The 12,725-nt window shown below is 40.6% G+C and overlaps 1 protein-coding gene and 1 long non-coding RNA gene across 5 annotated transcripts in view; both read left to right on the top strand.

Annotated features, from left to right (window-relative positions):
* The window catches only part of ARHGAP21 (Rho GTPase activating protein 21), a 131,851-nt gene that overhangs the window by 2,213 nt on the left and 116,913 nt on the right, over positions 1-12,725 (top strand). For all 3 annotated transcript variants that reach the window (XM_070472068.1, XM_070472069.1, XM_020882321.2), the window contains exon 2: positions 189-626. In XM_070472068.1, the coding sequence (XP_070328169.1) occupies positions 546-626 (81 nt within the window). In that variant the 5' untranslated portion in view covers positions 189-545. The remainder of the gene's footprint in view (positions 1-188; positions 627-12,725) is intronic.
* On the top strand, positions 4,752-10,812 carry LOC139036578 (uncharacterized). Of its 2 annotated transcripts, none has more exons than XR_011489394.1 (2): positions 4,752-6,151; positions 9,984-10,812. It is a non-coding gene; the product is annotated as an uncharacterized lncRNA (long non-coding RNA). The 2 variants fall into 2 exon arrangements; XR_011489395.1 differs by lacking the exon at positions 4,752-6,151 and adding an exon at positions 6,280-7,807.

Below are 12,725 nucleotides of genomic sequence, written 5' to 3'. Positions count from 1 at the left end.
TTGATTTAAAGATTTCCCCTCCTTCTCTTTCTTAATTTGTATGGGAAGATTATTTCATCTTTTGATTCATCAGCATGGGCCGAATTATCTTTCCAAGTGTTGGAAGGGCGAGCTTGGAGTAGACGCGTGGGCAAGGCCAAGGTCAGCGTCTGGAGAAAGTTCATGTCCTTTAACTTTTCCCTCTTTAGGAAAGATCTCTTTGGGAGAGGCTTCACGACGCGCTCGCATTGCCCTCGGACTTGGGTGGGAGGAGCGCTAGGAACGGAGGGGACTGCTTTCTGCAGTTGGCCTCACTGGCTGCCCAGGAGACTGGTCTTTGTTTTTCACGTCTGGAGAAATGGACGAAGACGGTGAAGGCCGTTGAAGTCGGAAGAAATCATCCTCAGGGCATTTGAAAGGCGCTTCATTGAAACCTTCATTTGTCTCAGCAACCCTGCACCCTCTCGGAACCTGGTGTGGAATTCTTACCTTTTTGGTGCATGGTGGCATTTCCCTCCCAATGTGGACTCCCAAGGGTTGGTCCCTTCTTTGTAATTTGAAATGAAATGATGGCCACACGTCGGACTGGTCTGCCTGAGGGAGATGGTGACACCAAGCTCAAGGCCTCCGGGTCCCCCACCTGTGAGGTAAGTGCAGAGCTTATGTCCCTGCCCTGCTGTGTGGCTTGTGTCTCTGAGGTGTCTGTCCTGCCAGTCGGGGGCGGGGGTCAGCTGCCTTGGGGGTCTAAGAAGATGGATCGGCTTTTGGGGCTTTGGGCTGAATGGTGGGAGTGTCCCCACCATACCGGTAGGGAGGTGAAACCTTGCTGGTTTTGTTTCTAGACACTTTAGTGATTCTTTTGCAAGGGCATTTTCCTTACTTTGAAGTGTCCTTATCTTGATCATCTCAGATCACAGAATTCTCCATTTTCAGGTGACTAGGAATACCACCAGCTTGTTTGCCTTCACTCCCCAACATCTGATAGTTTTGAAGCAGGGCTGGACAGGGGTTGGCTTTGTATATTTCATGTGTGTATCCAGGGTTCCCTCTGGAGATTGAGAGGGGGCAGCTGGAATCCTTGTAGCTCCTGGACCACTTTCTCTCTCTGACACTGATGCAGGTCCTGCCTGCTTGCTGTTGCTGTGACTCTCTGCTTTGGGTAGAAAACCAAGTCTTTTCCCATGGATGGTTTAGGCACAGCTTTGGAAAATGGCTTAATGGAACTGTCATTCCAACTGCCTTAAAACTCTCCTGCCTTCCCTGTTCTTCTGTTTATGCCCTTCCTTTCACTGCTTAGAAGTCCCGTGAGTGTCAGCCTGAGCTGTCAGGGGGCTCATAGTGCCTTTATACCAGCATCTTCCGAAGAGCCCAGAAGATTTTATACCAGGCTTCCTGAAATTTTTTGAGCAGGCAGGACAGAAATAGAAAAGCCGAGTATTGGTGGCACCCCTATGGCCTCTTGCCTCTCCTGTCTTTTTTCCTCATTATTTTTGGTGTTTGTTTCTATAATGGCTTCTTTGTGTTTACTTTGTTATTGATGGTTTCTGTAACTAGGTTCTTTTAGACTTTGCTTTTGAGATGCCTCTGTTTTTATGGAAAGGTTGACAGTTACTTTAGATAACAGTAACATCTCCCAGTGGGACATCACTGGCATGGTTTATTTTGTGCCTTGTGTTACATTTTAACTTTCTGGTCATTGAAACTGGGTCTAGTTCTAAGTGTGTGAGTTTTGGCATTTTGATAAAAATGACTCCAGTTATGTTTTTGTTGGTAAAGCAGCAGAGGAGCTTGCTTCATGCAGCTGACCTCGTACTGGATTAGAAAGTTTCTACAGAAATCACGGTGAGCTAATTCAGTGTGCCGTTAGTATACAGTTGATTAGAACGACAGCATAGGTTTACAGTTAGAAACAGTGTTTTACTTTTCGACACCTGCAAACACCTGCTTCCAGGTAAAAACGTGATTAAGTATAACACCACAATCCTCTGATCATGGTGAACCATAATAACGCCTTTTGGAAGGCCTAGTGATTGCTTAATGTGTATTGTTGCTCCGTAATGATAGGTACTGTGGTCCTGAAGCCTTATTTGTCATTGACTCCTGAAGACTTTAATTAGCATGCTATTTTGCATTATATTTGCAGGAACTAATGTTATTTGATTTTTTTTTTTTTTTGTCATTTAAAGGATGTCCCGGAAGCCAAGAATTTGTAATAGACACATCTTGTCCTCAGCTAGAAGGCAGTTTCCAGTCGCAAACTTGGCTTTTATTAACAATGGCAGTTATATATCTTTTAAGGGTGGTGAAATTTGTCTTCATTTAGACCTTACTGCTGATATAACCATAGTATTTCTAGTTTGAAAGCCAAGGGAATACTGTATTGTCTGTATTATGCTCATTTAGAGACACTATACAGTAGTTGGATTTGATATTAGACTCAGGTGTTGTTTGGCTTTTTAAACAATAGGCAGATAGTTTGTTTAGATTCTATATGGAAGCAGAAATAAAGGGGCTCTGTGTTGTCAGAAAACATTTTAAATCTCAGGATGGGGGGAAGTTGTATAATTACTGTCTGTTGTCTCTTATACTCCCGTGCACATTAAATCTTGTGAATATTTAATAAAAAGAGAGTTGCCATTGAAATACTTTGGGTAGCAACTTTGGGCTGATAGATATTTAAGTTTTTGAATACCACACTTAATTTTTGTGCTTAATTTTGTTAGAAGAATTACATTCTGGAGTAGTACTGCTATTCTTTTTAAAATTTTAAAAATCACTGGCTAAAAAACTAACAAAGAAAAAAATAATAGCTACACTCCTGAAATGGGTATTTGAATAATAAATTTGTGTGTTTTTACCTAACTAAGAGAGAGTATATATCTTAATATTAATGGTATTAGCCAAAAATTAACTTTGGCAGCACAGGAGAAATCAATGTAGGGAATTAGAGGAGTCCCTGTCTTATGCCTTATCTAATTGACTAACTCCACCTGCTATGAGTAAGGTCTGTTGCTTTGTTGAAAAACAGAAGCTGCTTGTTTATCTTAAATGTTTAGAATTTAATTGTGTTGCCATGTGGATAAGTGTAGGCATCACCCCCTCCCCCCAGGAGTATATTGGAAAGGTAAAGAACAAACAAATAACAAACAATCCTTTTCCAATAAAGAATTGTGACACTTTAATAAAATATATCCAACATAATACAATAAAGATAGCATAGATGTCAAGAGAGATGTATTTGAACATCTAAAGATATTTATTTCAAAGTTCATTCACTCTGAGCCAGATAAGTGTTTCTTTGGTGTGTGTGTGTGTTGTGCAGACATGTGTGTAGGCTGATCTGTGATACCTAGCCTTGAATAACTTTGCTTACAAATCACTTTGTATAGGCTCCTGAATGTTCTGTTGTATTACCTCTTTTTAAAAAAAGATATCACATAGCGTTTCTTCTTTATGGCTCAACTTACTTTTTCTTTCTCTTCTTTTCTTTTTAGGCAAAGCTCTCCAGGTCATATTGGTTTTCCAATTTCTAACAGTTACTTCATTTTTAATCTCTAGTCTGCCTGGTTGTCCAAGTGTGTAGCACTTTCGCTGTCTATTATTAGAACAATCTTATTTACTCATGCAAATTAACTTAGTTCATTTTATGTCTTGCTTCTTCACCTAGACTCAGATGATTCTGTGACTAAAAGGTCCTGTAAGCTGATGAAAAATGTTTGTTAGTTGGTTTTGGAACAGTGTTTAAGTAATAAAATAAGCCATTTTCCCTGCAGGAATTCATTCTTGTAAAAATTTGCACTTCTGCTGTTTTTCTGAAACACTGTACATTTTACTTTTATCCCAGGCTTCTCCGTTCCTTCTCAGGCTGTCCCTCTGTCCATCTCTCTGTCTCTCTCTCTTTAGGCTGCTTCTTCCTCTGCTGCTTCCTTCCTGTTGGTGTTTACTCGAGCCAGGCCTTTCCACTCCTCTCCTCTTTTCTCTCTCCCTGGGTTTCATTTTACATTCTCCCAGGGCATTAATCTACATGCCCGTGATTCCTAATTTACAACTCTATCTCAGATTATATGGCTACTCTCTAGACCTAGATAGCCAATTGCCTATTTATCCAAAAGCTTTTTTGGGAGATAAACTGCATGCTTTTGAAATTCATCAGATTCTACTCCAACCAATATCCTGCCATCTCCCTGACTTCCTTCTTTTAAGGACTAATCCTGCTAGTTATCTGTCCAACTCAAAACCCAGCCTACCATCCCTGACCCCTCTCGCTCCTCCTCCCTCCTGTCAAAGTCTTGTTGAGTCTACATTCCAGGTCCTGTTGCCACTCCCTGAGCTCAGGTCAGCGGCATCTCGGCGATGGTGATGAATCACCGACCAGGCTTCCTAACTAGCGTCCCAGGCTCTCTGCCTTGCCCCCTTCCCGCTCTGACCTGCCTCTGTAGCCAGAGGGCGCCTCCTGAAATAGAAAGCTGATCATTGCATTCCCTGACCTAAAACAGTTTTCTGGTTTCCCACTGCCTTTGGAAGAAGGCTCAGACTCCTGAGAACAGTCTTAGAGGACTTCTGGCCCGCCTTCTGCTTATCTGTGACCACTCCAGTTCCCTCCATGGCTGGTGGTTCTTCTGCCTGCCAGTGCAGGAGATGTGGGTTTGATCCCTGGGTTGAGAAAATCCCCTGGAGGAGGAATGGCAGCCTACTCTAGTGTTCTTGCTTGGGAAATCCCATGGACAGAGGAATCTGGAGGGCTACAGTCCATGGGGTCACAAAGAGTTGGACACGACTGAGGGACTGCACGGCAACCAGGGCCTGGCAATCTCCCTCTCTTCCTTTTAGGTCCTTATAAATCCTGTTTTTTTCCCTGGCTTCCTTCCATTCTCCCCTCCTCCATTGCCACCCCTCCTTGGCTGATTTTTACTCTCATTCTGGTCTTTTCTTCAGCATCACTTCCTCAGGAAAGCCCTCCCTGACCTTCCAAACCGGGCTAGTTGGCCCCAGTGCCTTATCCTCCAGCACCCTGAGCTTTATCAGGAAGATCACTTACTAGTTCGTTTATGTATATTCCCCTGGATTGCAAGCCCCATGAGAACTGGCCCATGTTTGTTTCTGGTGTGTGGTGCATAGTAGGTGCGCAGTAAATGTGTCGAGATAATGAGTGAATGTGCAGAAAGGGCTTTAGTTTTTGTGAACAGTTATCTCAGACCCCAGCACACCGCGCTGTCTTGACAGTCCTCCTGCCTCACTGTTCCCGCCTTCTCAGTTCCGGAAGTTTCCTTCCTTCCTTTCCTTGACCTGTCAGTCTTCATATACCTCAAGGTTCAATTTGGCCCTCTCTCCTTTCCAGACTCAGTTTCACAGTTTTAAATATCCAGTATAAGCTGGTCATTCATATACATACGTATATACGCAGATATGTGTGTGTGTGTGTGTGTCCACCCCGACTTTGCCCTTGAATTCGTGTTCCCCCATCCAGCTGACCTGCCCGCTCGCGTGCTAAGAAGCCACATCCCAAACCAGATTCCTCCTCCTCTCCAGCCCCTCCCCCTGCCCGGCTTCCCCGTCTGCCCTTTGACTCCGTCCACAGTGTTCCTCGTCTTAAGCAATAGCAGCCCCGCCCTCCCAGCCAGCGGCTCCGGAGCAGTCTCTGCTCCCTCTTTTTCTCTCCGGCGCCTCTCATGCAGATCTGACCGCCGCCGGCCCCTCAGCCTAGCCCGCCTGGCCTGCCCGTGGTCTGCCCCCACAGTCATCTGGTGGACCCCTCAGACGTCAGGTCCTGGCACTCATCTGTTCTGCTTCTCCTCGTGGCTTCTCACCGCTCTCAGGATGAAAAGGCGAGGTTCCCAGAGCAGCTGCAGAGCCCCGGACAGTCTCCCCCGCCCTCCCCGAGCTCACCTCCCCGTGGCTGCCGCTTCACCCCACCCTCGCCCTCCTGGTGCGCCCCGGAGCCTTCCCACTGGGTACCGCCTCCTCGGAATGCTGTCCCCTGCTGTGTGCAGGGCCTGCTTCCTTGTCTCCTCCAGATTTGCTCAGAAGTCACCTTCAGGGAGAATCTCCCCTCCGGCTCCCCATGACACCACCTGCCTCCTTCCTCACTTCACTTTTCCTCCCCGTCACTGACTCTCCATCTGACCTGCTCAGACCGTCTGATTTTGCTTATGGGTCTGGACAGATGATCTATGTAAGTGTTAAAACTACAGTTTGTTTGGTTCACCTGGTATTTTCATGTGCCTGGAAAGGAGTCTAGCACATTGTAGGCCTCAAATATTTTTTCAAATGAATGAATGCTTAAGGAAAATTTCCAAAATGTTCTTGAGTTTACATGTAGGTGTGCAATACCTGAATTCTTAAGTTAGGTTATACAACAAGGTGTAGTGTGAGATATAGGTTCTTCCTCAGACCTCCATTTCCGTTAGGATGGCTGCTCACGTCTTTCTTACCTTTGGGAAGCTGGTAACCAAGAAACAGTAACCAAGGCAGTGTGTAGTATAAATGTGTGAAGTAATTTGGGCTAAGGTAAGATACTGGTAATTAACAGACTAATGGGAGGGGAATCAGATGGGTGGCAAAAATGAAATACAGTCATCCCTCTGTATCCACGGGGCTTTGGCTTCAGGACCCCCCACCCTGTGGACCCAAGAATCCTTGGATGCTCAAGTTCCTTATATAAAATAGGGTGGTATTTGCATATGCCCTTAACATCCCCCTTTATACTTTAAATCCTCTCTCAATTACTTATAGCACCTCATACAATGTGAGTGGTATGTAAATAGTTGCCAGTGTAAGGCGCATTCAAGGTTTTCTTTTTAGAACCTTCTGGAAAATTTTTTTCTGAATATCTTTGTTCATTGATTGAATCCACAGATGCAATACCTTCAGATACAATGGGCCAACTGTATGTCTGAGGTTTTCTTTCTTAAACCAATTGGCCAGTATAGGAATGCTCCTTATGTTTTTAATATTTTTGATGTCATAAACATTTCATTGGAAGTTTAAAATTGATCACAACTTTGACGATGGCAAAATGTTAACAGTTGTTCATTCTGGATGGGGAGTATACTGGAATAGTATTATTTTTGGAATTTCTCTTTTTTGTTTTAATTCCAATGTTGCAATGAAAATGATAGCATTTATAGATTTAAATAGGTTATATGTTATCAGTCTTGTCAAAATCTGGTTTCTAGCAAAGCTACATTGCTTAAAATAATACTTAGACATTTTTTGAAAAGGATACACATTACACAAAACAATACTTAAACATTTTTTAAGAAAACATATGTCTTCTTTAACGTCAGCTAGATTCTTTGTAGGCTACTGATAGTACAATATAACATAACACTGTTACTTAACTTGAAATGTGTGTTCCTTCATATACCTGAATCTAAATGACAGAACACCACTGTATAGCAGGAGCTTTACACTGCAAGTTAGGGTGAAAAGTACAGCCTGTTGGAATTTAAGAAGTGTGGCAGCAACAGAAGTCTAGAATTGGAGGTATAGAGTGGGACCCCTCTCTAGCTGTCATGTGAGCTTAGAGCTGGGTACCCAGGTACTCGACACATTGTTAGTGTTTTGTAGCGTTCATTCCTTCCAAAGGAAACATTTTATGAAGACCTTGTGCCTTGCTAAGGGACTCTCTAACCCTTTCCTCATTTCTTTAGGTCACAGAATCTGATACAAGCGTGATACTCAATTTCTTTTGTTCTTTGCTTTGTGAAGGGACCCATCATCTTATTATATTTAACAACATGCTGATTTAAGTATGGGCAGTACTGAATGGAGAGGCACAGATGCTGTTATCAAATGCAGCTATTTTCTGTTACAGAAAGACCATATGGTAGGCACTTGTTTTTCTCTCTGGTTGATGTGATTACATTACTAAAATGAAAGGATATTGGACGTAGATTGTCCTAGTATTTATTTAATTTTAATTGACCATAAGGCATTAAATGTCTTAAAAATATTATGAGCCATCTATATATTCTGTTGGTTTGAAGCAGGAAGACGTCTTCACTCAAAAGCTCAGTTTTGGATTGCTTCCACCAAAATAATTTTTTACTTTAAGTTGTCATATTCTTAAAAAAAAATTGAGTTATGCAGATAATTAATTTCACAAAAAAATCTGGAAGATAGCCTTTTGTACCCCTAAGATAATCTGAAGATTGGTTGATTTCTGTACTGTAGGTTTAAGAAGTTTAGTGTGATGGAAATTGTTTTTTTGAAGCCCTCTTCTTTCTAGTTATCTGTTAACATGGAAACAATTGCACTGTGTAGATTTGTGAATAAGAGAATGGATTTAGAACCCAAATTGGGTATTTCTGAAATATTCATCTATTTTGGGGAAAGTTTTTAGGTGGATCAGAAAAACTGTAATCAAAAAACGATGAGTTAAAGAGCGAATTTCTTTTTTTCCTTAGGCCAGCTACTATTGAGCCTTCCTTTTGTTTGATACTGGGCGTGTTCTTCATTCAGACTTGGTTGCTTATTGCCTTTTCCCCTGGTGGCTTATCTCTGTTCTGAATAGACACCTGGTGTAGTTATGAGTGGTGGTGATATGTACATAGTCTGTTTGTAATCCCACAAATTCGTTTTCCTTTTTATAACCTAATGAAGATGTAGTCATTTGACTTACACTCTTTGGTTCACTGCATTAATCTTTAATAGATCTTGACAGGACTAATATTCTTAAGAACTGCTTGATTTTTTTCCTTACTCAGAATGGAGAGTATCCTTAAATATTAGGAGCTAGAATGATCTTGGGGATTAAGAGTCTTTCTTTTTTTTTATAACCTTGAGATATCTAGATGTTTTTAATTCCCAATGTTTTCCTAAAAATTCTATATTTAAAATAATTTGTGTTGGGACTTCCCTGGTGGTCTAGTGGTTAAGACTCTGCTTCCAAGGCAGGGGGCTCGGGTTTCATCCCTGGTTGAGGAACTAAGATCCCACATGTTGTGTGGCATGGCCAAAAAAATAAAATGAAATTTTAAAAAAATCATTGAAATTTTGAAAAGTCATTGGAAAAAAAGAATTTGCTTTAGGTAGATCAGTGAGACCTACTTTCTCCTTTGGGTTCTACATACTGACTCCTGGAAACATTAAATACTTAGTAAATGTGATGGAGAGGAAGTACTCTGGGCACCCAGTTTAAATCAGATCTTTATTATAATGCTTTTAGGAAACTGTTTTCAGTTTACTTATTTTTTAGTTTAATACTACATTATAGAACTCTCCTCTGCTTATAAGGGAAATATATATATGTGTGTGTGTGTATGTGTGTGTGTGTATATATATATATATATAATCAATTTTATAAATGAAGGAAAAGACACTTTTTTTTAATTTTATTTTATTTTTTGTCGATTTTTTTTTTATAGGCTAATTACTTTACATCATTACAGTAGTTTTTGTCATACATTGAAATGAATCAGCCATGGATTTACATGTATTCTCCATCCCAGTCCCCCCTCCCACCTCCCTCTCCACCCGATCCTTCTGGGTCTTCCCAGTGCACCAGGCCCGAGCACCTGTCTCATGCACCCAATCTGGGCTGGTGATCTGTTTCACCCTAGATAATATACATGTTTCAATGCTGTTCTCTTGAAACATCCCACCTTTGCCTTCTCCCAGAGTCCACAAGTCTGTTCTATATATCTGAGTCTCTTTTTCTGTTTTGCATATAGGGTTATCATTACCATCTTTCTAAAGTCCATATATATGTGTTAGTATACTGTAATGGTCTTTATCTTTCTGGCTTACTTCGCTCTGTATAATGGGCTCCAGTTTCATCCATCTCATTAGAACTGAGGAAAAGACACTCTTAAGAAGCCCTGTACAAAGATATTCATGAGAGATTAGATTTGTTTTGTGTGGCTGTGATGAGCAGAACTAGGATCAGCAGATAGACAGATGGGCCAATTTCCAGACTTCAGAAGAAAAATTTTTGTTAAATTAGAAGTTAACTGAAATTGAATGTGTTTCTCACGGAGGTGGGATGATCTTCTGTTTTACAGGATTACAGAGGGGATTCCTGCTTTGGTAGGAATTTAAATCAGACAAATCTGGATGATCATTAGAATCCCTTGGACCACCTTCCGGACAACAGGTTCTCGTCCCCATCATTATGTTAATGAATCAGAATCCTTGAGGATGAGACCCCCCCAAACCTTTGCTTTGAAAAAAGTCCCATGGTGATCTTCTGAGTTTGAGAAGAACAAAACAAAATGACATTCAAGGTCTGGGTTCTTAGGGCAGCCTGATTTCAGAACAGTTGTGACCAAATTAAAATCAACATAAAGAAAATAAGAAAAATGGGAGAAAATTTAAATGATTGTAAATCGGTGAATATTTCAAGCTTAAAATTATAATCACTTTCTTTATATAATCAAATGTATTTTTGTATGTCATTAGTGTAATAAAATAATATTCTTTTCAAATGAAGTAAACATGTCAAAAGAGCACTTTAAAATTCGACAGTAATAGGTGTACTTTTTTGTATGTAATACTTTCTGTTGTTGTTACGCTTTAATCAAAAGTTAAATATTTTAAAGTGATAGAGCTCTGGTTATATCAAAACTATTGTTGTTACTTTTTAGACTTACAAAAATCATTTGTTTCATATCAGTTCCAGGAAGGCATATTTTCTTTAAGCAAATAGCCATTAAAATGATTTCACTTGCATCTTAAAATCATTTGTTCATGTTAACTCTTCATCAAGAATAGAAGTTAACAGTGAAAGAAAAAAGTGTCTTTCTTTACTAAAGTATACATTGTGAAGGGTTTAAGAAATCATTCTAACATAAATCATAATAAACTAATCATTAAACAGATAATTTCTCTTTACACACCCTTCTCATTTAATACCAACAGCTGTTCTGTCTGTTCGTTGAATCCATCTTGTCTTTTGACGTCACTGATTTGTTAGACCCTTTGGATGGCATGCTACAAAGACAATCTGAACTAATAACAGAGTCCAACTGCCAGTTCTGCGAAAGAAGCAGGATTTCTTGAAGTCAGTGAAAGTGATACTGCACAAGGAGCGAAAAGCTACTCATAGAATCAGCCTGAGACCAGTGAAGAGATGCAGAGGGCATCATCAAGGTTGATAGGCTTCTCTAGAGAGACTGATTTGAATTCAAAGGATTAAGGGAAGCTTTGAGAACACTGATGCCCTTGAGGGCATTTACAAATATGGAGAAGTGACATTTTCTTCTGGGAAGTGATGCTTAGTTTGGACCCCATGTCTTAAGCTCTGTTTACCAAGGGACCTAAAGAAGTGGGCATGAATCTAGAAGAAGGTGATGAATAGATTTCTTTTGTGCTTTCTAAGTAGAGACAGTGCCACTAAGAGGGAATAGAAAATCTTCTGTAGTTGACTTAGAGATAAAGCTGTTTACACAGAGGTCTAGGAGTAGCATTTTTAGAAGTCCTGCAGTGTAATATTTTTAGATGTACAAACACTTCAGAGTCTGTATATTTTAGATGTCTTCATTTCTTTTTGTAAAAAACCCCTTTATTGAGGTACAGTTGACATGTAAAATGCCGTATATATTTAATGTATACACTCAGTGAATTTGAGGATAAGTTGTACACCTATGAAACAATTCCCACCATCAAGGCCATAAACATATTCCTTACCTCTCCAGTTTTCCTCCCATCCTCTTTATTAAGAGACTTTCCTGGTGGCTCAGATGGGTAAGAATCTGCCTGCAATGTGGGAGACCTGAGTTTGATCCCTGGGTCAGAAAGATCCCCTGGAGAAGGGAATGGCAACCTACTGTAGTATTCTTGCTTGGAGAATTCCATGGACAGAGGAGCCTGACAGGCTACACAGTCAGTCCATGGTGTCGCAAAGAATTGGAAATGACCGAGCAACTAACACTAACTCACTCTTTATTATTGTTGGTATTAGTGTAACATGTGTGAGGCCCACTTAATATAAAAAAACTACCCCCTTAGCAAATTTTAAATATGTTGTTGTTTCGTTCCTAAGACATGTCTGACTCTTTTGTGACCCCGTGGACTGTAACCCGCCAGACTCCTCTGTCCATGGGATTTCACAGGCAAGGATACTGGAGTGGTGTGAGCAGAACTGCAATCCCTAGCTGAGATGGAGATTGACAGAACGTCATCATTTATGGCAGCTATAACTGCATCTGCACTGGACCAAGGAGGAATGCAAATTCTCTTCCGTTTAGGAGAGGAACTTGGAAGAAGAATCATTTTTCCCTGTTTAATCCTTGGCCACTGCTGCCATTCTTGGCTGTCTTTTCATTTGATCACCATCATCTTTTTATTTAGCTATTACTTTCATATAAGTTACTCAAACATTGTGTTTGGATCAAGTGGGATCTCTAGGAAAAAGGCAGACATATAAAGCCTAAAATTTATATATATTCAGGAAGCATAAGGATACCCAAAAACACATGTCTTAGAAAATGAATACTGCTTGATTTCTATGAACTCCAGTGATGTGTTTGTTTGGCATGGATTTGACAGGCAAAGAGTTCGTCTTTTCTCGCTGGCTTTGAATTGACAGCAGACAAGACAGGCATCTTTTGGTAACCCATGAAAAGGATTTTGAATGTCAGAAATCAGTTTGCAGGATAAATGAATAAAGAGGAAAAGCATAAAGTGTCCACGTCAGGATTAAAAGGGGGACACCATTCAGAGCCCACAGACATTAAAAAGATAAAAAGGGAATATTTGAATAACTTTATGCCAGTGAATTTGACAATTTAGATGAAATGGGCAAA

Source organism: Odocoileus virginianus, chromosome 9 (assembly GCF_023699985.2).
Source record: "Odocoileus virginianus isolate 20LAN1187 ecotype Illinois chromosome 9, Ovbor_1.2, whole genome shotgun sequence".
In the NCBI taxonomy this organism is placed as follows: Eukaryota; Metazoa; Chordata; class Mammalia; order Artiodactyla; family Cervidae; genus Odocoileus; species Odocoileus virginianus.
Note: the sequence above shows the minus strand (reverse complement) of the source record. Positions and strands in the feature narration are given on the sequence as shown.